At 28.2% G+C, this 24,159-nt stretch overlaps 2 protein-coding genes across 2 annotated transcripts in view; one reads left to right on the top strand and one right to left on the bottom strand.

Annotated features, from left to right (window-relative positions):
- The window catches only part of LOC123290559 (protocadherin-like wing polarity protein stan), a 75,674-nt gene that overhangs the window by 25,568 nt on the left and 25,947 nt on the right, over positions 1–24,159 (bottom strand). The window lies entirely within an intron of this gene.
- Positions 8,066–11,861, top strand: LOC123290539 (acyl-CoA Delta-9 desaturase-like). The gene is made up of 5 exons (XM_044870761.1): positions 8,066–8,246; positions 8,332–8,462; positions 10,849–11,054; positions 11,285–11,470; positions 11,543–11,861. The coding sequence occupies exons 1-5, from the start codon at positions 8,066–8,068 to the stop codon at positions 11,859–11,861; spliced, it is 1,023 nt and encodes a 340-aa protein (XP_044726696.1).

A 24,159-nucleotide genomic window follows, 5' to 3' on the forward strand; every position in this document is an offset into this window, starting at 1 on the left:
GGTGCTACATCATATGCAATCTCATAATTTACGCCTGAAACGATGACGGTTTCTACTAATATATTAGATGAAGTTCCTAACATTTCTATAGTATCTCTGAATTTTTCCGATTTTTTTTGGAGCTTCCAATATTAAACTACCTTACATTTACATTTCAACTTTTTTCTATCTCTAACAGTTTACAAGGTGAAATATTACGAAAAATCGTATAACTTGAAAAAATAGACAAACTTTGAAATGCTGTATCTTCGAAACTATCGGTTGCATAAATACGGGCTTGATCTCAAATTGTTGCAAATTTTACCTTCTTTAAAAATTTAACCTTCTTTTTGATGAAAAACCAGTCTTTCCAGGTCAAAATAGGCAAAAACTGAAATATGGTAAAAAATTTCGAGGTTTTCCTTGTTTTTTGGAATGTTCCAGTCGTTTGTCGAGGTTGAAAACTTAACATTGACTTTACATTGCAAACAAGTCAAAAAAATCAATATTTTGATACAAAGTTCACCCCCTTTTCATGTTTAATTTGATTGAATCATATTGTTAGTTCTGTTAATCTTGTGAAGCTATCGAAGATAGTATCACCAAATGATATCATCGATTCACATTGTATAGACGTAAATGATATCATACTGCTATACCATCATAGATGACAACAATAAACAAAGAGAACCCAAAAAAAGAATTTTGTTGGCCGTAGAAGAGATATTTTTAAAAGTCCATAAACTAAATGAAGACATTATATTTATCTATGAAAATGAAACATATATATATATATATATGCAGTGTGCATACATCAATAGACAGACGTTCAACGTTTGGTTGTTCCTTATAGAACGCATATGCATTTATTGTATTCATGCATATGCGTACGTTCTTCTGTTAGCTCTACTAGCATGGCATACGTAAAGAATTCAATACGTATATGCACACCGCACCGCATGCATTGATTGCAAAACGAACATCCGACGCCATCATCAAGTTTTCTATATATATTTTAATTCTGCAAAATAGTGAAGGGTTTGTTGTACACAATATAGTAAAAATAACGATAAAATATTTAAATATAGCTCATTTAAAAATACCAACAGTTTATTGACAGTTGTATTTCTGACAGTTCGAGATTAGTTAGCTAAAAATTTTGGCGAATTTTTCAAAAAAATTGATTTTTTGTACCTAGTGACGTCATCAAAATCTATAAAAAATTGATTTGCTCTATCACCTACACATTTGATTCAATTTAAAAACCTAAACCTTTAGCAAATTTGGGTCGTATGTTTCAAATTTTTTGGTAAAGTTTACATAATATATCAAATTTGGAGAATTTTTCATTTTTTGTACCTAGTGACGTCATCAAAATCTATATAAAATTGATTTGCTCTATCACCTACACATTTGATTCAATTTAAAAACCTAAACCTTTAGCAAATTTGGGTCATATGTTTCAAATTTTTTGGTAAAGTTTACATAATATATCAAATTTGGAGAATTTTTCATTTTTTGTACCTAGTGACGTCATCAAAATCTATATAAAATTGATTTTGCTCTATCAGACGTATATTTGATCTAATTGCAATAATCTAAATATGTAATTCAACTACATTTGGATCATATTTTTTAATTTTACGATTAATTTTTACAAATTAGATCAAAATTGATGAACTTCTCAAAAAAATTTGATTTTTTATTCCTAGTGACGTCATTTAAATCCATCTAAAATTGATTTTGTATTATTCTTGCCTTCAAATATGTAATCAAGTTTGACCGAAATCTATTTTCTATAAATAAAGCGCGGAACATTCTGGATAATATTTTTCAACACCGTTTTCGATAAAACCGCTTTTTGTATTGGTATTTTTGAAAAAACTATAACAAAAATGCAAGTCAGCATGTGTAATACATATTACATGTAGTACAGTTTACATCGTTGTTTTTTTCTAACCAGAATTGTATTTTATATAGAATCAGAAAAAAACAACAGAAAGAGAAAAAAACATTATCGTTAAAGCCACCAAGCCAGGCCAGCAGCAGGTATCATCAACAATATCAGTAGCGGAATAAAGTTGAACAGGTTGCAATAATATTATTAAAAAAAAAAAAAACAAGAAGTTGGTTCATTTGATGATTTGTTGAATGTATTATGGGAATTAATAATTAGTTATCAAGGGAAAAAATAATTACAAAATGTTTAAATCATTTCTTATATGTTATAATAATAACCATACATTATTTTATAATAATAATGGTATCAATTTATTTTATTACAAATATGTTTTAGTGTGTTATATATTGAGACGCTTCTTTGATGTAATTACACGATGATTGGATAAATTACAGTTTAATTTCCAATAAATGATCGACAAAGCCTTGAAATGCGTTTTCATCAAAGTATCAATGAGATTTTTAAAATACATTAGAAATTTTAAGAAAGTGAAAGATTTGCAGTTGTTCTAAGATAAATATAAAATTGGACTCTACTAATAACTAATCTTACACGGCCAATACTATTAAAGTAATATTATTGAATAGTTACCGATAAAATAATGAAAATTTCTATACACTTAAAGCCGGAAAAACTCCCTATTCGAAATACAGGAAATTTTAGAAAAAACGATATAATTGTGAATAATGTCAAAACAGGAGCCTAGAAAATTGGAAGATTTTCAGTAAAGTTGGTGGCATTAGAGATTTTTTCTCGAAACGGGGTGGCACATACGTATTTTCACTGCTGATTTTCGTGCTTCTTCTAAGGCGAAAAGTATGAATAATATTTTTCGATATTTGGAGATATTTTCTATCGAAAATTGAAAATTTTGTTTAATTATGTAACTTTTGATATTTCGAAAACCAAGGTAGATATCGAAAAATTTTATGCTTATTTTTCATCTATATTCATGAAATTATAACAAAATTCATCATTAAAGTTGAAAATAAGGTACAAATAATTTCAATCCTAAATCTAAAATTGTCTTGGTGCTCGTACTACCTTAACAACAAGTGAAAACAAACAATTGACTGAGTTAATTGTTGAAATACCATGCATAAATACTGTTGATGACTCACACTGCACATACATATACATTTTATATAATACATACTATACAATTTACGCCTAATTTGTGCACTCACGGGTAAACAGTGATGTTTACGAAAAAATGTTTCAAACAAAAAATTTTTTGGTAAGGAACATTTTTTACATTTAAACTTTTGTTCTTTCTCTAACGGTTTACAAGATGGGTCTACAGACCCCTAGGTCAAGACCCAATTGACCTATGATGCTCAATTACGGACTCGACCTCACTTTTTACGTCCTGGGTACTCGAGAAAAATTTCAGCTTGATATCTTTTTTCGTTTTTGAGTTATCGTGCCTACAGACAGACGGACGGACGGACGGACAACCGGAAATGGACTAATTAGGTGATTTTATGAATACCTATACCAAACTTTTTTTTATAGCATCAATATTTTTAAGCGTTACAAACTTGGGACTAAACTTAGTATACCTTGCATATTACATATATGCATGGCATAAAAATAACATCCTGTCTTTTAAAGTTAATTATGTTCAATAGCCTTCTCAAAGTGTTCAACAAAAAAATAGGTTAACACTCAATGAACAAAGAAAATTAGTTACAAAATTGAAGTAATTTAAAACTATTAATTTACAATAATACAGTTGTGGTTTTTTTACCTAGTTACGAATAAAAAGATGTTTAATGTATTTTTAAAGATTTAACAAAATTATATTTTATGAATCAATTTAAGTTATTTCATAACAATACTCATTACAAGACTCTTTTTTTGGTGCAAATTCCGTTAAGTAAGTTTTTTTTTAATTAAAATCCGTTAAACATACAGTATGTGTAGTAGATCATAAGACTCAACCACTAATCCAATCCGCTTCTGAATATATATTTAAATAGTCTTATAATTGGTAGAAAAGTTGTATTGGTAAATTAATCTTTATAATTTCGAGATACTTACCAGTTTTAGACTGTTTTTTAGACACTAAGTATATGTTTTATATAATATACATGTGCCTAATTTTTTAAAACATACACTGTAGAATGACAGAAGCATAATTTTAAGTGTTTTACATCAATTTGCCGCTACGGTTAATTGATATTTAATTTAATTCACTATTGTCGACTATTTTGAATAATAATTTAATAATAGCTTAATACAAATTCGATAAAATTTAGAATTTGCATCGAAAATCTACCGCGGCAATGAATGATTAGGTAAGTTTTTGTATTTTTTGTAGGTGTTAGTTTGCTGCTGACGTTGTACATCCTTAATGAGTCGGGCACAATGGGTTTTTTTTTTGTTTTCAATAATTTGTTAAAGTTTTAACTTAAAGTTAAATAAATCTTTTTTAATTTCCACCGACTAGTTTTCGAGAAATCTATAAAAATATTTCAACCATCTACCGTTTTACCATAAGAACAATGTTAAATATGCCTACTTTCTAGTGACCCTTTCTAAAATTTTCAGATTTGATTAAGACTTAGTCCAACTTCTTATTTAAAAGAAAAGCAAGCCTTTTATCCAAAATTGCCCTGGCGCTAGTACATCCTTAAAAATTACATAGTATTATATCTTGCACTTGAATGGCTTTTTATTCAATCATCATTTTAGTATTTTCGAGGACAAAGAAGTTGTTATGCGAAGTATAATTAAATCATAGCGCAATTTCAACAGGTATTTTTCTCAATCGCTTACATAATGTTAATATACTATTAATCCGAAAGCATGCCGTAGGGAAGATGTATTATCTATCGACTACAGTTAAAGTTTAGCCTGAAGTATAGATTATAGCTATATCTACTTCTTTTCATAAATCATCCAAAAAGCAGTTAAATTTTAGTAGTTATTAAATAGCATAAAATATTTTCTATCTTTAAATAGAATTTTATTAGTTAATAAAATAACAAACATTATTAGTATCTAATTGATTCGAACAAATAGTAAAATTTATTAATTTAATTCGAAAAAAAAAACCAAGCCGTGGATAGAGTCTGGTGCGATCCTTGAGATCCACACGAATAACTTCCCAGCATAATAAAAAGTTATAAAAAGTTTACTCGATTGTAATTTTACACCTCAAAGAAGTCGATATCATTTTTTGTTCGCGCAATATCGATCAGAATAAAATTTAAGAATTTAAAGTTCGAAACATATGTCCAAATTTTGTGTTGATTGCATAATAATTTTCTGTGGAGTCCTGCGCCAAAAATTTGTTCTCAGGTTAATAGATATTCATTCATAAATACAGAAAAATTAATTTCTTGTAAATTTTCAAAGTGATTATCAAAATTCCTGGAAAGGAAATTAAAAACATACAGTTTAAATTCAAAGAAAAAATGATTGGTTTTTTCATTCTTTTATTAGATTAACGACATCGATATTAAACATTGCATTGCGGTATTGAAACAACTGTTCTTGATGATAGTAAAATGTAATACAATAATTGACCGTCCGTTGGTCGTTCAATCGACTTGGATCTGAGATCCGATCGACCCTGTGATACTTGTCTGACAAGTACTTTTAATAATATAATAATGTTTTTATAAGAAATACATATATTTAAGTTTAATATTTAATTTTGTTCATGCCGATAATTCTGAATGGTTCTAGAAAAAGTTTTTAAGAAATTGAATTTCTGACGCCCATACTGGTTGGAAAAATCCACAATACTTTTGTTGGATGGGCCCTATTCAAGTCTGTAATGTACACCGTAAGAAATGCATGGCGTTTATTACAATGCTCATATGGTATAAAGACAGATACTCAAAAAGTATTTGATAATACTCAGATACTAATATAACTCAATGCATTTATCACCGTGTACTATATGTATCGGTCTCTATACCATACCAGCATTGTAGTAAATGCCATGCATTTCTTACCGTGTAGTTTCAGATGAATATTTCATTTAGAGTTTGTTTCTAGAAAATATTTCAAAACAGGACCATTAGATAGCGTCTCAAATTAAAGTTCTAATATTTGATCATTTTATAATTATTAACTGAATAAAACAGTCAATAAAATAACAAACTTTATTCATTTATAAAATTATAATTTCACTTGATTTCAAAACAAGATGTTTTGCTTACATATTTACTAAAACTATAATCAATATACATGAACAGCAAGAGCTTTTTAGCATGCACCATGCTAGGATATACAGATAAAATAGTATATTGTATTATGACTCATTAAATCATAATCTGTAAGTAACTTAGAATTGAATATTTAATAGATAAAGTTATGTAGAATGTTGTTTTATTAAATTGAACTTGTGTTGTCTTTGTTTTTTAATGTGATGAGTCTATTTTCAATAGGTCTAGGTATACCTTTGAATATTTACAATGGAACTGGCAACAGAGTGAGAACCACCTATCAAAGATGATTAACAAGGATAATAAATGAGAGAGCATGGTTATTAATGCGCATGACAACTTAATATACAATATAATATCCTGGCGCATATTTACAACATAATTGCCATTTAATAATTAAACTTTTCTAACCTGTGACACCAGTCTACTTTAAAATATCCCTTGCAAATAAAACAATATCTAACAAGTTTTTAGAACTTTAACACAGAATTACTTAAACAAACAGTAACTGTTGAAGTAGCTGATTTCCGTCAATACGATCATGCGCATTGAATACCATGCTCTGGTATTGTGTTTCTCTGTCCGTTGTTTGAATATTGTATTGTTGTTCTTGTTAATCTTTTCTGTGAAGCAAAAATGTACATACTTGGAACACGATGGGCCTATCTATTAATAGATGATCTAAGGTCTAGATATACCTGCTGTCTTTAGAGATTGGTATTTTTGTATGAACAAGGGATATTATTATTAAAATCAAGTTTTTATTACGATGAGTAGAAAAAAATTTGTATGCATACTTGTTTTATAATATAAAATTGATTATAATTTATATTCAAACCTATTTTATAAGTTTATGAATGCATATAAAATGGTTTTATCCTTTAACTGCTACCAGACTCATCAGACTGAGAAATCAAAAATATAAGTGTCAAATCACAAGTACTGAGGAAACTTAAACTTTTTTAATCGATTTAGCTTGCCATGAATTTTGAGAATACTTTAAAAATAATTTAAAATATGTCAATTTATATTTTTTATCCAGTATGAAACAAGCCGTGGGTAGAGCCTAGTTCGACCTTTGAGATCCACGCGGATAGCTTTCCAGCATAATAAAAATTTCAACTGAATGTTATGAAATTCTTTTCGGATCATATTGCCGTTAATATGCATCGATCGACACCTCAACGACGTCTATATGATTTTTTTTTGTTCGCGCGATTACGGTCAGGAAAACATTTAAGAAAAATCTATCCCAACTTAAAACGACTAGATCGAATGTTATGAAATGCTTTTTCGGATCATATTGCCTTCAATATGCTTCGATCGATACCTCAACGAAGTCGATATCATTTTTTGTTCTCGCGATATCGACGTTTAAAAAAATACGTGCGTCGAAAATTAACACATAATGAAAATTTAGAATTCACAAAATAAATTTGCATCAAAATGAACAAAAACAATTGGAATTGGTGAGCTAATAGAGCGACTAATAATTGTCACACATAGAATAAACTTTATTTGAAGTAGTAATTTCTAATTTGTTGAAAGAATAAATAAAATTTAATTATGTATGTATGTAATTCACTGCTATTGAGTTGCAAAAAAAACCAAACGTTCCAACGTCGCAAAACATGTAGTGTCTTGCCTCTAGCTTTCAACTATAACAATTGAAATATATCTGGACTCCAACGAGTTCCAACAAAACAAAACAAAAATTACATACATACTTGGTTTTAATTTTTTATATTACGCCAATTCGGATAATTGGCGATTCGATTAATCGGCGTCCTACTGTATCTATTAAATTGTCTTCGTTAATTTTAGTCAATATTTGTTTGCTTTAATCTTCAAATTTCAAGAAACGATTCCGTAAATCTGATATTTTAAAAAAGTTATTAATTTTTTTTTGTGGGATCAGTTATTTTTGTACTACTTTGAAAATAGAATGTCACCAAGTCCCCTTCAAGACGAATATGTTTTACATAAAAGTGAATATGAACCAGATAGACAATATAAAAGAAAATATCGTTGGGATTATATAATATTCTTCATCATATTTCATATTCAAGCAATTTATGGCATTTATTTGATGATCACGTCGGCGAAATTACTAACAACTGCTTTTGGCAAGTAAAAAAATAACGATACTATGAATTTGCTGCTAACGGAGTAATTGATAATAAATAATAATAAAACCATTAAAATTTTCAGCTTTTGTTCTATATTTGGTAGCATTATTCTCCGCTACGGCTGGATCTCATCGGTTATGGTCACATCGTGCGTACAAAGCCAAATGGCAATTGAAATTGCTGTTGGTAATTTTCCAAACTATAGCATTTCAAGTAAGTAGAATACATTTTCGGATTATACGAAGGGGTTGCGTTGCGAAAAATGAAATTTTTTGAACTTTTCTGTTAATATGACTTTATTTCAAGTCGATTGGTGAAATGACCAATCTTTCTAGCATCTATAGAATAGAAAATCGTTATTTTTGGGTGGTTTTTTGCGTGCTCTCTTAACAATTAATAATTAACACTTAACATTCCATTAGGCCAGAGTTTTTCAAATTTTACGAATTTTTACTCGAAAACAGGATGGTTTAGAGAAAATGTCTAAGAACATTTTTTGTTAATTTTGATCCCAATTATATGATAAAAATTTTCCGAAACTATTCCGTCAATATTTTTGTTATTCGTCTATTTCGTCAAAAAATAAATTAGTTTTAACAATATCTTATCGGGTTATTCACCGGCAAACTGCACTTTTACGTTCAGAAGCATTTTTTAAACGGGATCCTGCAAGCATTTTCCATGCGAAAATTATTCATACTCAATGACGGATTTTCCAGGGTTCATTTATAATATTTACAAAAGAGAATTCTAATCAGAACATGACAGTTGATCTTATTGTACGTTTCGTCTCTTATTGACACTTCTTCAGCAACTACAAATTATAATTATCAAAATTACAATATAACCTCAAATACATAATTACTTCAGGATGTTTAGCTAAGTTGGCTACATATAGTATCTGCACAGTCAAGCAGCACTCAAAGCGCTATCAAACTGTACAGTGTCATCACGACTCGTCAAGGAGACTAGAAACAGTCTAAACAACCTGGCGAGGCACAATAAAGTCAATATTACCTGGATCCCCGGACACTCTGGTTGGAACGGTAATGAGAGAGCAGAAAAGCTAACCAAACTGGGAACCACCATGGCTCCCACTCAAGAAAAGCTTGCGAGGATGCCATACCAAGAAGGTCTTAACAGATTAGGAGATAATCTGAAAAACCAACAATTAAAGGCATGGACCAGCTACGAGGGAGGGCGAATCTTCAAAAGCCTGTTGGATAAAGGAAACTCGCTCGGTAACAGAGATGAGGAGATCTTGAAACTAAACAGAGCTGATATTAGAGTCATCGTAGAGTTACTCGCAGGGCATGATAACCCGAACAAGTTCCAACATCAGATTGGAAAAAGACATAAATCTCCCGCGTGTGACAGATGCGGAGAAAATTCAGAAGAAACATCGATCCACTTTCTCTGTTACTGCCCGGTGCTCATACAGCAGCGAAGGAAATGGTTTGGTCCGGCCATAGTCGAACCAGAAGAAATTAGGAAACTCAGCGCTAGGCAAATCCTGGGTTTCAGTACATCAGTTGGTTATAATAGCCACTGAAAAGCGTAGCGGGGATAGCGTAGTACAAGGGTCTACTTGGCTAGGTGCTCTGTACCATTGCTTCGAGGCGCGATCCTCGAGCATGGCCCGCTAACCTCCATACCCATACCCCCATACCCAAAACCAAACCCAGTCAAAATATAATGTTTAAAAAAAAAATTTTATTTGATGACATTGGACAGCGCATGACAAGCATAGGCTTAACAATAGCATAATTAAAGATTCATTGGTAGTGCATAATTACATGTTAAATTTTGTTGGTTATTAATTGCTATTGTTTCATATGTTAATTCTAATTTATTTTTTTTTACAAGTCAATTATACATGTCATTTAAGTACGTACAACTCTTAACTTACAAGATCAAGGTAAAAATCCTGAATTTTTATTCATTATTTATTGTTTTAAAGTAATATTTTTATTTGAGGTAGGTTATATTGTAATTTTCATAATTATAATTTGTAATGTTCTGATTTATTATTCCTCATTCAACTTCCCTGTGATTCAATTTGTTAATTCTAATTATTCTTTTCACAAATCAAAAATCTGAAACTATATTTTATCGTTGTACGAAAAATTTGAATGGTTATAAAGGTACATAGGTAAAGTTCGAACCGACAGAAATTGGCAAACCATTGAAAAAAGAAATTTGAATTTTTTTAACAGATTTCTAAAAGAAATTCAGTATAAAAAATTTTCGTACAAAATCAAGTATCATAGAATGAATATTTGATACAGAACTTCTAATAGTTGCGGTTATATAAAATATTTACTTAATTTTTTCTTTCCTCTCATAAACACTATGTTCCTGTTCATATTTTAAGTATCACAATAGGTATCTGTGCGTGCTTCAAAAACTTAAAAAGGCCTGCATCGATTGAGCTTAATTTTTAACACTATATATATCCCGCTTCAAGAATTGTTTTATCTATTTTTAACCTTCGGGCGTGGAAAGGTGAAGCGTGAAAGTGAGGATGAAAAATCGAATATTTTCAAATATATCCATGTCTAGAACTAGAACCAACTACAAATTTTTGTAACGCTATTAGGAGACATTATACAGATGGATACTATACCATCGATTACATCATAAATATACTGATACAAATGCTGACCCACATAATTCAAAACGTGGATTCTTTTTTTCACAAATCGGATGGTTAATGATTGAGGCACATCCAGACCAAATAGAAAAACGTAAAACAATTGATATGTCCGATATAAAGAGTGATCCATTCGTAAGATTTCAAATAAGGTAAGTTTTATAACACTGAAATAAATTTATGCTTATAAAAAATTTAATCTTCATGGAAGGCGAACTTTTGTACCGGTGATGGAATTTTGCAAAACTATGCTGAAATTTTCTTATGCCATATATTTCTAATTTAGTAATATTAAGCTAGAAATTCTTCCTACAAAATACGTAACGAAATCGATACAATTATTTGCCTCATTACTACAGTGATTAAATAAGTTTTGTTTTAGATATTATTACAGGATGTTATTTTTATTTTTCGCTTTCTTACCAACGGTAATTCCATGGTATTTCTGGAACGAAACTCTTACAAATTCATGGTTTGTTGCTGTGCCATTGCGTTACCTTTTTTCACTACACATTACATTCTTTGTAAATAGTTGGGCTCATTTCTGGGGAAACCAGCCCTATGACATGTAAGCTAATATACTTAATATAAAAAAAAAACACGCCGGCTAAAAACACTATTGATTAATTTATTATTTCAGAGGTACAACCGGTCGAGAAACTTTGTTTCTTTCAATCATAACGTTGGGTGAAGGGTGGCATAACTATCATCACACTTTCCCCTGGGATTATAGAGCCAGTGAATTTGGTGGCGGTCGTATAAATGTTACAACATTTGTATTGAAGAATATATTTGGAAAAATCGGTTGGGCTTACGATTTTAAAACCGTTTCGGATGATATGATACAAAAGCGTATTGAACGAACCGGTGATGGATCATATTCACCTTCAATTTGGGGTTGGGGTGATCGTGATCAAACAGAAGAGAATAAAAGTTTTGCTACTATTGAAAATTTTTGAAATAAATAACTACTTCAGAATAACTACTTTTGTTTTTTATTTTTATATTAAATTGCAATTATTTCTTCTAATTCTATATAAAAATAAATTTTCCAACAACAACCACAAAATCAATGTATGACTGGAAAATTTGTTACTCGAAAATTAGCACATAATGAAAAAGAATTCACAAAACAAAATTAGCATCAAAAATAAAAAATGCATTAAGTAATTCTAATTTAGTTTTACTGCAAAATTAGCACATAATGAAAATTTATTATTAATTATTATTTTACTTTACAAGGAATAATAAGCAAATTTTTCTATAATTTGTTACAAATTACAATTTGTAAAAAATTTATTTCGGCAAAATAAACACGCTTTCTTGACATTTTTATTCTCGCAAAAGCGCTATCGGCCATATTAATGACATAATATTGGTAAAAACAACAGTCGTGTATGTAATTATTATATGTATAAATAAAGTTGATGGTAACATAACCTACAACTACTATGAAAGCCATCAACAAATTAGTATTTAATGCATATTATTTTTGCCATTATGATGTCACATATTTGAGTAGATATTTCACCACTGAGGGCAGCACCGAAAATACATAAGTATCCCACAATTTATTTTCTATCATAAATTAAAATTCAATATTTTGTTTTTATCTATAAATGATTTTGTTTTGTTGTTATAAAAACAAGATTGTTTTTAAAAATCATATTTGTTTTATCAATTATAATCAATCAATACCAATATATAATCATAATAATATAATATTTATTGATGCGTAACATAACCACAAAAATGTTTTATGGATATTTATATACAATTTGTGATGTCATTGTTCGGTGATTATTACAATTTTGTACATCAAAGTATTTAATGAAAAAAAAAATTTTAGTTTTATTTTTTGTTATTTTTATATTAGTTATGTTTTTTTGTTATTTTTAAACAAATTGTTTCATTAAATTATTAAATTTAATACCATTTTTTTACTAAAATTCTACAAAATGATATCATTTTTGTCATTAATATAACTTTTGCCGTTCAATTAAAAAAAGAATGATTTCTATTTCCTCTGAAAATAATCTATTTTTTGGCTACCTATCATATTTATTAATTACCAATGAAATTCTCCAGATAGATAGAGCAAAATTAAATTTTTTGGATTCTGATGACGTCATAAAGTTAAAAATTCGATTTTTTTGACAGCACAGGCAAATTTGATATGATTTGATTGAAACTTTTTTTGAAACCCACTAATTTTGGGTCATTCTTTTTAGCTGTGATGCCAGTTTCTCGCCAGCTATCTTTTATGTGCTTAATTCCGGGATCAGGACTCCACATTCTAGAAACCTATTAGAGCTAGGTTAATTTTAATTACAAATTTGAAAAGTATGAGCCAAATTTAGTAGGATTACATACTTGGTTTATCAAAATTGGATAAAATTCGGATGTGATAGAGCAAAATGAAATTTTTTGGATTTTGATGACGTCATAAAGTTAAAAAATTCAATTTTTTTGATATCACAGGCAAATTTGATGCGATTTGATTGAAATTTTTTTTGAAAGGCACTAATTTTGGGTCATTCTTTTTAGCTGTGATGCCAGTTTTTCGCTAGCTATCACTTATGTGCTTAATTCCGGGACCAGGACTCCACATTCTAGAAACCTATTAGAGCTAGGTTAATTTTAATCACAAATTTGAAAAGTATGACCCAAATTTAGTAGGATTACATACTTGATTTATTAAAATTGGATAAATTTTGGATGTGATAGAGCAAAATTAAATTTTTTGGATTTTGATGACGTCATAAAGTTAAAAAATTCAATTTTTTTGATAACACAGGCAAATTTGATGCGATTTGATTGAAATTTTTTTTGAAAGCCACTATTTTTGGGTCATTCTTTTTAGCTGTGATGCCAGTTTTTCGCTAGCTATCATTTATGTGCTTAATTCTGGGGCCAGGACTCCACATTCTTGAAAATTATTAGAGCTAGGTTAATTTTATAAAATTTGTACTTATATTTTAATATTTTTAAAAATAAGCACATTTCCTTCTAAACTGTTTTCAAAAACAGGAAATTAAATAGAACATAAATATGAAGAAAGTTAATTTGCATATGCTTCGGAATTTATTTATTCTATTACAATTATTTTTCAATTTCTAAAACGGTACAACCAACATAAGTGTTATTAAATTATATATTTTATTTATTTTTATTTAAATTTAATTGCAACATTCAAAAGAAATAATTGTTTTAAAATCAATAAAAATTTGAATTTTATTATTTTATTGCTACTGTTCTTGCGTTATTCGCATCTTCAGCAGCATAAATTATTATAAATTATTTAAAAAAAATTAAATTAAATTATGAAATTTTTTCGATTAAAATTAGTCTAATTGAAATTTTATTATAAGTAGAGTTGTAAAAAATAATATTTAAGTAATTTTATTATATTCTTTTTCCGAGTGTAATATTTACTATAAATATGATTTATGTCGAAAAATTTTATGTATGAAATTAAATTTCACTAATATTATAGAAAAAGTTAGATAATGAATGAACAACAAGTTATTATTAAAAGAATCAATCAAAGAAAAGTTTTTCATTGAAATTCTAACAATAAAAAAGTTGGTCCGAGTTTGGCACAAGTTTCGTAAAATTCCAAGGTGATGACGTTCCGATTTTTTACCTTACTCTCTTACTCTCTGTATTTATTATTAACTCCCGAACCAAAAAAGGGGTGTTTGACTACTATGTGTGTGTGTTTGTCTGTCTATCTGTCTGCCTGTCTGTGGCATCATAGTGCCTAATGATGGAGGAACCGATTTTGATTTTCTTGGTTTCGTTTGAAAGATAATTTAATGGAGAGGGTTCTTAGCTATGTTTCAAGTGCGAATTTAGTGGTCCGTACTCGGAACAACTAAAAAATAGGCGATAATCTTCAAAATCGGTTCAGTATAGAGCAGGCTCTAAGAAAAAGGTAATTTAATGAAAAGTGTTCTTAGATATGTTTTAAGTGCGGGTTAAGGGTCCCGTACCCAAAATATTTGTCGAAAGTTTTTTAAATTTTACTTTTTTTAGTTTCCCTTAAAAAATTAATTGCTGAGTTTTTATCACTACCTAAATATTTCGAGTATACATTACTAATACTTAAGAATACCCAAATTTTTTATGATTACAAAGGCAAGTAATCTTATTACCACCTTTTTTTACATTTTCTAACGACCAATTTAATTAATTTTTACCTTAACACCTAATTTTCTAAAAATAAAACCTAGTTAAAAACGTAAAGGTTACCAACCACTATGTTCTACTTTCACTTAATGTAATCACACAAGTTTTTCTTAATTTTATATCAAATTGTAATTAAATATCAAATTGTCTAGGTCGATAAATTTAACACACAACAGTTGTGGTAAGAAATTGTGGTAAGAAAAAACAAAAATTAAAAAAAAAAAAAAAACATACCTATATAATATTAGGTAAACTGTTGTACCTTTAAACAGCCTTAAATTTCTTGGAAAATACATTGCTTACTATATGAAGACAAAGTCTACTACCAGAAGGTAAGCGCCACCGTGAGGATGATTCTCAATGTGATTCTGATCGTTCGAATGAATAATGGTGCAATCAGTAGTAGCTGCTCCGCAATTGCAACATATTGATAAATTTACAAAACTTGGAAAATAAGTGATTAAATACATATGTTAAAATTTGAAGGCGATTTAAAAGTGGAAGGGGAGAAGGTATACAAAAATGGGAGCAATATGATTTCGGGTAACATCTGAAATATAAATCTATAAAATTTTCTGTACAAGATACAATTGACAAAATGCGATAGACAAATTTTGCAAAATCAAATACCTCTGGCGGAGAATAATATTTGTTTTCTCAAAATTGTAGGTATAATAGAAATCGGACAAAGTGAGATAATTTGATAATTAATTAACGGCAAAAAATTAAACCAATTAAATCATTTTATAGTTTTATGAAAGTCCCTTCCATATTCTGCCTATTTATTAAATAACACCTAATACGTCCGAAGACTATCATTAGTGCTTGAATGTATAAATTTTTCAATTTTTTCCATAACCGTATCTCCCAAATTAGGCCTCAGAGCGAAATTTGGCTCAGGACTTTTTCTTTCCTCTTTTTCATCTTATTTAAATAGTGAAGAGACCTGCAGTCAATTATAGAACACTCTGTATAGTAGAATATTGCGGCTGTATCAGAAACAACTATAGAAGAAGTATCGAAAACAATTGATTCCACCCTGAGTATTGTGCATGTAAACCTCCGCTGGTATAGTATTAGATAAAAATTATATCTCATTTCACTACAAGATCATATACTCTTACCGTGTATATAATTCAAAAATTTTGTTCAATATTGTAGTGGCGTAAGATCCTTAAAAAATGACAGCTAGAAAGCACAGTAAATTTTAATCCTAGGTACTATAACCTTCCCAATTATATTGTCTATATATATATATATAAATAAATACCACCGATCTTTTTTTTATACTATTTCCCTTTTGTAAGAGTGAGAGAAATATAAATATACCAGTTTTAAAATGAACTAACACATTTTAATTTTTTTATTTTTAAAAAATGACGACTACACCTGTTATTAAAAAAATATGGATATATTTTGATATAGAAATCAACTAACCGTTACTGTATACACAAAAATTTATCGTTCTTTATACAAGATGTTTAATCTCGAGGATGATTTGTATTTTTTAAATTTATTGTAAAGAAATTTCAATTTTTCACTCATTTCTACTTGTTCCGATGGTTTAAAGCTTGCAGATTTATATACAAACGGTGGCAGTTTTATATACAAAGTTGACCGTTTCATATTGAAATAATTAATAATACTTTCAAAAAATTTCCTATTGATTGGAACAAATACAGCTAAATATTCGTATTTACAATAGAATGGGATTGAATTTAAAATATGAATTCATTGATACAAAATCACTGAAGTTAAATAAACAAAATCATTACTTCTATGAAATAGACTGATTTTAGTTTAAAGGAAAATAAAATTGTACTTAGTTGGAATATATAATCGTGTAAAAAAGGGGAATTGACGAATTAAATGAAAATTTCTTTGCGTTTGCTTTAAATACAGAATTTGTTTATTACGAACACATAGCTGTCATGTCTAGTCCATATGTGATTGTGTCAACTACATGAAGATTGTTGTTACTAACTTACAGTGAGTTTGAAATAAACTTATTGATCATTTTTATATTATATAGAATAAAATTAATAAAATTAATATTTGATAGCATTTAATTATGATACCATTTATACTTGCGTGATATATAATCTAAGGAATTTTCAAAATTTGTGCGCGACTATTTATTACAGTTATTTTCTTATCTCTCTGCTCTTCCCAAAGGATATCAAAATTTGCAACAGATACCTACATAAGTATAAATTCTCAGTAGACACTTAGTATATTATCTGGAGCGCCTATCCATGGTGTAGTGTTTTAAATATTTCGTTTCAAAAATATATTATATACAACATATAGATACAATTTTTTCTACCTGGATATTAAATTAAAATTCATTTCAAAATGAAGTTCGTGCAGGTAAATATGAAAGAAAAGAAATATAATTTACTACAATTAAATATATAATAATTTTATGAAAAAGAACAAAAAAAAAAAAGGCTGCGATCAAGTGGTGTGTCTATCTCAAGACTTCAAGGATAAAAGTGTTGGTTTGCTCTCATTTAAACAGTTTTATGTTTGATACCATAATTAAGGAGATATGCAAGGATTGAATAATTACTAGGGATTTTAATAAAACTTTATAAATACATTTTTGATTAACAAAGTTTCCAAAAATCACAAAAATTTCCTAAGTTATCGGGTTTTTTATTATTATTTAATCGTTCAAAGTTGGCTGAAAAAATGATGAATCATATAGGTTATCCTTTTCAATTGGATATTTTTATATCAAAAAACCTAGAGAGTGTGATAAAAAACTATCTAAAATATTTAGACAATCTTTTAGTTATAACAATACCATAAAAATATAAAGTTGCCGATGATATAACAACAAAATTTTAATTTCATTCATCGAAGACCCATCATTTGATGAACAGAGACGACTATAGTTAGAGTATTGATGATTGAAGAGCGATATCTATATTATCAAATTTATAAGCATCACTTGCACACAATATATTATATATTTTTGTAGTTGCGTGGTATTGTAAAGTTAAAAATAACACATTATTTGAATACAAAGCATGTATTTGGTTTATATGTATGTACCGTGCAATAAACCAAAACTTTTTTACAATACTGTAGATTTACAATCACCTTAAATTCTATGAAAGTAAATTAGTTGCTAACTTGATTATTCATGTGGCGGCCGAAGTACTTTAACGAATCTAAAGCAGTATATCTTTAAAAATACAGATATATATTTTGAACAGATCTATCGAAGCCAGTACGTTTTCCACGATATTGTATTACAGCCGTTATTTTTTTCTCTCGTTACGAAACCCTAGAAATATGCATACAACAATCCACATATAATAATATAACAATATAATATAAACCAATGATGTGGGTCTCTTTTGTAAAGAGTTATGTATGTGGCCTCATGCACCAGTTCAGTATAATAAAGTAACACAATATACATAAAATAATTCTAAAAGACTTTGTATATAAATGTAATATAGAAGAGCCTTCTAGCGTTTTAGATATCTCTCTCAAGTTTTAATATTAATTAAGGGTTTAATATTAACGACACTCTATATATATATAATATATATATATATATATATATATATATATATATATATATATATATATATATATATATATATATACTTATACAGTCTACAGAAAAAGAATTACAGTGAAACTTTATAAAACAACTAAATGTAAATAAATTCGAATAATATACCTTACACCATTTCTATTAATTTTCATAGCCTGGTGTTCCTCTTTAGGCGGAAGACATTATTAAAATTGATGAATATTAATTGTGAAAGATATTCAAGTTAGAAATTGATAAAGAGAGAGAGAGAGATGTCGCGGTACATATGGTAGAAACTATGCTCTATTCGCTATAATTTAAATATTAAAAAAGTAATTTAATTAAAAATTTAAAAAAATCTATTGACCTGGATGGGTTTCGATCTGATGACCTTCTGCATCAGGAGCCAATACTGTAATCGCAAGAACACTGTCTAATTCATAATACTATTAATATTTCGTCGCATAATCTCATTCATAGGACGCCCGATAAGGAACATAGTTCTCAAATTTATAATTGGAAGAAAAAACTTTCAATTGTCTTTGCTTAGTCCACTTGTATTTTATCAAAAATGACATGTTTCGTCTAAAATAAACATTTTCAAACTGTAATATGTCTGTGAATGGTGGAAAAAACTGTGAACTGTGTCATATATATTGACGAAACATGCCAAAATTATAAAAACATTAAAATAAAATACAAGTGTACTAAGCAAAGAAAAAATTTGACGAATCCATAACTTAAGCAGGACAGCTTTCTAAATTTTACGTAATTTACTTGTTCCAAAAGTATAGAACCCACTAGTGACGTCAAACGTGGGTATCGACATAGAGATTAAATATAAAACTTTGTTTTGTTGAAAGGAGATGAATACAACCTGTGAATACAATCTTTGATTACTTATAACTTATTCGTTTCTTGATCAATTTTAATTTCACTTTCAAATTTTGTCATGATATCAAGTCTAGTTTTACATTTTTATGGTTAATATGGCCAATTCGACATCATGATTATCCCATATTATTACTTAACGATGCAGTAAAAAAAATGGTGGAAACGCAATTAAATTATGTAGCATATTAATACTTTATGTGTCATACACATTTATTTGCGCTTCCACCAAATTTATCAAACTAACTCAGTTGAAAGATGTGACAAATTCGAATATTGAATTCGCTTAAATATTATTGAATATTTAGCAAAATAAGAATATGCTACGCAACGCTGAAGGTTTAGGTTATAATAGCTGTCCACGAAGGACACTTAGGCTATAGCACCCAATGTGATACCATATATGTGTTTTACCACCTTTTCCGCTGATAAATTCATTATCAGCTCCTCAATTATTTTGAGTGCACTACGCAACTGTGAAAGTCGTCGGACTATTTTTTAACGTTTAGTTACTCTTGTCGCTAACAAGAACAAGGAAGTCTGGAACAATTGCATACAGCAAAATTCAAGTCAGAATGCAATGAAAATATTAGTTAATTCTTCTTGTATGTATCTTGTTATTCAGACTTTATATAAGAAAAATAAACCAAAGCTGCGTTGTTAAATGAAACTTTTATATTTGTTAATAGAAAAATAATACTTTTCTAATTCGCTTTTATTGTATTTTTCTTTAATGTTTTTTTAGTTGGTAATAATACGACGTTAAGCGTAATTAACTTTATGTTTCATTTTCCAAAGATAACAATCCAACAAACCTCTTATATATGAAAATTAATTATCCATAAACGAAAAACCACTTATATACATGTTAAAACCTTCTGTGTTAAACGTGTTAAGATTATATTTAGTTTAACTCGTATATTCTAAATACAAAAGTTTTAGTCTTTAGTTAAACAAAACTTAAGATTACTTCTTGAGGTTTGAGTTGAGGTTTTCATCATAATTATTATTATTCTCCATAGAAATGTGTTACATATAAAATGGTTTTAGATATATAAATAGACCTTGAAACAGGCGCCTAACAATTTGTTTAAATACGAAAATTTTCGCAACCAGAGACTTTTAGGGGGAGATTTCTCATTTATTAATATTTATCAAATTGAAAGAGTTTCCAAGCTAGAAATTGATGAATACTCATGGAGGATGATACTCGAATAAGAATGGTAAAAATAATTATGTTTTACATTCGAAAGCTCTATTATACTTCGAAAACTAACGATTTTGTTTTGTAACGCAAATTGGACACCATTCGATTATACCATCATAAAAGATATACAAAACGAAACTGATAAATGGCTTTTTCGAATTGGTTTTAAATTTAAGTCAAACAACTTACACATTTGCGATTTATTCAGCACTTCGAGTTTTGTATTCACATAAATGACGCACTGATTTAAGGAAAAAACTTTAAACTGAGATATCTCGAAACATAGATAAAAATTATCGGAGTAGGGTAGAAATGTTTTTTGGAGGGATTCTACAAATTGATATGAGTGACGACCAGATTAAGTGCCGTTTAATGACTCTCTGATGTTGATAACCTCACCATCACATACAGTTTTTTTTTTCAATTTTTTTGAAAAAATTTAACAACTGAGATAGATGTCCGTTCAAACAATAACTATACAAATTTTTTTGAAAAGATTTTTATACGTATAAAAAAAGTTTGCTTTGATATTATACAGTTTTACTGTAATATACAAGTTAACTTGGTTTCATTGTGTTAATTACAGGTTTTTTGTTTGTATGATGGTGTATCATGGTACTTATTAAAACAGATATATAATATCTGTATACGAACTTGTATCATCTATCTGTATCTTTTATAATGTTCTCTATAGCGCTAGCGTTACATTATTATTTTTAACCATTATTTGTGTGTTCCTATTCCATGGTTCACTATTAGCAGTATTATATGTATATAGGGCATATTCTCTACTAATTTGAATGTTTTGTTTTTAGAAAAAAATTATGAAGACACTGTATTATATAAGAATGTAAGCTTTGAGGTGTTTCCCTCGAAGCATTCTTCTGATCTATGCAAAGAATAATAAGTATAATTATTTGTATATTAAAGGAAAAATTGTTTACACTAAAATACCTCACGAGGTAATATTTTTACAGAAGCAATTTTATTTAATATGTACTTCAAAGATAACTCCGTAAGGCAATATTTTTACAAAACGAATTTTTACTTAATTTCAAGTTTTACTGGAGGTATTATTTTGAGTAAAAATACATTTTAAACTAGTACAAGGTACTCATATACAAAAATCTAAAGCTTTCACGCTTAAAAGTTTAAAAAAGGAATTATTATTTTTTTATTATTTTATTAATGGTCTGAGATACCAAAAAAAGCCATATTTTTGTGCTTTTTTTTACAGAGTATTTATTTTTTTTGGGTGTTTTGAAACTTCTTTTCTAAGAATATTCAGCAACATTTCAAAAAATATTTTGAAAATTCAGCCAGTGGTCGTGATGAGAAGCGAGTTATCCCAAAAGAAATTTCCATGCGACGACAGTCAGGATAACTCATGATTTATCACCAAATTTATCTTCAATTTGAACCAAGAAGTTAACAATAGATTCATTTTGAACTTTTGGTGAAGGTGCAATCTAAAAACTCTAATTAAAAAATTGTGGTTTTTTTTTTTGTAAATTAAAAAATAAATTGTAATTGAAAAAAAAATTCTTCGTTCAGAGAATAGGATTTAGTATATGGAAATGAAGTGTGCAAAATTTAACCGAATTGGTCCGAAGATTTTCGAGAAGTGTTGACTACCGGCTTTTAAGTTTTGAGAAAAACGTTATTAAAGTTTGATAAAAGTAAGAAATACATGTAAAAATGAATAAATTAGAGATAAAAAAGAGTGGTCGGAGAGTCAATTGTCTGTAACTTGGAAAGCTTTGCTCTTAATGAGTTCAAATTTTCCGATAATATTTCTTATAAGTTGGAAAATTTGTTTGGAGTACAGATAAGTCGACTTCATAATCATAAAAAAGTAAAATTAAAAAAAAAAAAAACACATATAAAGTTTTAAAAATGAAATTAATATTAGGATGTGATTAACAATTTAATAATTAATAAATTTATCTAAATTTGTTTTTAAATTTCCTGCAATATTTAAAAAAAAACTTGTTTTACTATTGTTTATTATTTGTTTATTTTAATTATTTATTGATATTTATTTAATTTCTTTTTGCATTGAAAACGAAAGTGATAATTTTAATTTTAATAATATTAAATAAATAAATAATATAAATATTTATTAGATACTAATCAAAATATGTAACATTTAGACCGTGCAACACGCAAATATCTTTACAAGCCGACTTTATTCTATATGAAAAATATTATTTGTTAAAGATATTAAATAATACTAAAATATTATTAAATCATCCTCATATTCTGAATTAGTTATTTCCTTGAGATATTTTTACTTTCTCACGAACGAAAAGGAAATCCTTAACTTATATTTATACAGCAATTATTTTCCTTGTTTCGAAATAATTGTGGAAAATAATTGGTGAATTTTATTTCACGAATTTCAAGTAGTAATAAAAAGTTTTTTAAAATTTGGAAAATGAAAAATAATGAAGCGATTTACATAAAAATGTAAAATTTATAGATTATTAAAAATATGTAAGGTGTTACATTAAAAAACGAGGCGAATTTAAAACGTTACAAGTTTTTTTATCCGACCACGCCAAAAAGAAGGCTATGTTTTTCGAGTGAGATACTTCTTTGGCACGCTTTATAGCCTTAACGACTTAATAGGCACGCTCTGTTGGCTTAATGGTTAGGAAAAATCGAGAAAAATTTTGTATCGCGGAATTTGATAAAACTCAGTTTATAAGGTAATTTTGACCAAAAAAATTCAAAAATCGGGTTCATTTGACTATTGGGCGAATAATTTTTGAGAAAAACAATACTTTGGATCGATTTTTGAAGTTATCTCGAAAAATATCCATCTAAGCGTTAAATGAAGGCGATATTTGAATATTTTGGGTTAAAATTACCTTATATACTAATTTTCATCGAAATTGGAAACATTAAAAATTTTTCGATTTTTTGCAATTTTCTTAAGGGGTACCCCTTAGAAAAAAATCGAAAAATCGAGAAAAATTTTGTATCGCGGAATTTGATAAAACTCAGTTTATAAGGTAATTTTGACCCAAAAAATTCAAAAATCGGGTTCATTTGACTATTGGGCGAATAATTTTTGAGGAAAACGATACTTTGGATCGATTTTTGAAGTTATCTCGAAAAATATCCATCTAAGCGTTAAATGAAAGCGATATTTGGATTTTTTGGGTTATAATTACCTTATATACTAATTTTCATCGAAATTGGAAACATTAAAAATTTTTCGATTTTTTGCAATTTTCTTAAGGGGTACCCCTTAGAAAAAAATCGAAAAATCGAGAAAAATTTTATATCGCGAAATTTGATAAAACTCAGTTTATAAGGTAATTTTGACCCAAAAAATTCAAAAATGGGTGTCATTTGACTATTGGGCGAATAATTTTTGAGAAAAACGATACTTTGGATCTAAACTTGA

The sequence above is a fragment of the Chrysoperla carnea genome, chromosome 1 (genome assembly GCF_905475395.1).
Source record: "Chrysoperla carnea chromosome 1, inChrCarn1.1, whole genome shotgun sequence".
Taxonomy (NCBI): Eukaryota; Metazoa; Arthropoda; class Insecta; order Neuroptera; family Chrysopidae; genus Chrysoperla; species Chrysoperla carnea.

What these genes read in the sequence shown, in the direction of transcription:
- LOC123290539 (XM_044870761.1), top strand. Translation starts at nt 8,066, where the DNA reads ATGTCACCAAGTCCCCTTCAAGACGAATATGTTTTACATAAAAGTGAA. An exon ending in TTCGTAAGATTTCAAATAAG is followed by an intron (nt 11,055 to 11,284) that starts GTAAGTTTTATA and finishes GTTTTGTTTTAG; the next exon opens with ATATTATTACAGGATGTTAT. An exon ending in GGAAACCAGCCCTATGACAT is followed by an intron (nt 11,471 to 11,542) that starts GTAAGCTAATAT and finishes TTATTATTTCAG; the next exon opens with AGGTACAACCGGTCGAGAAA.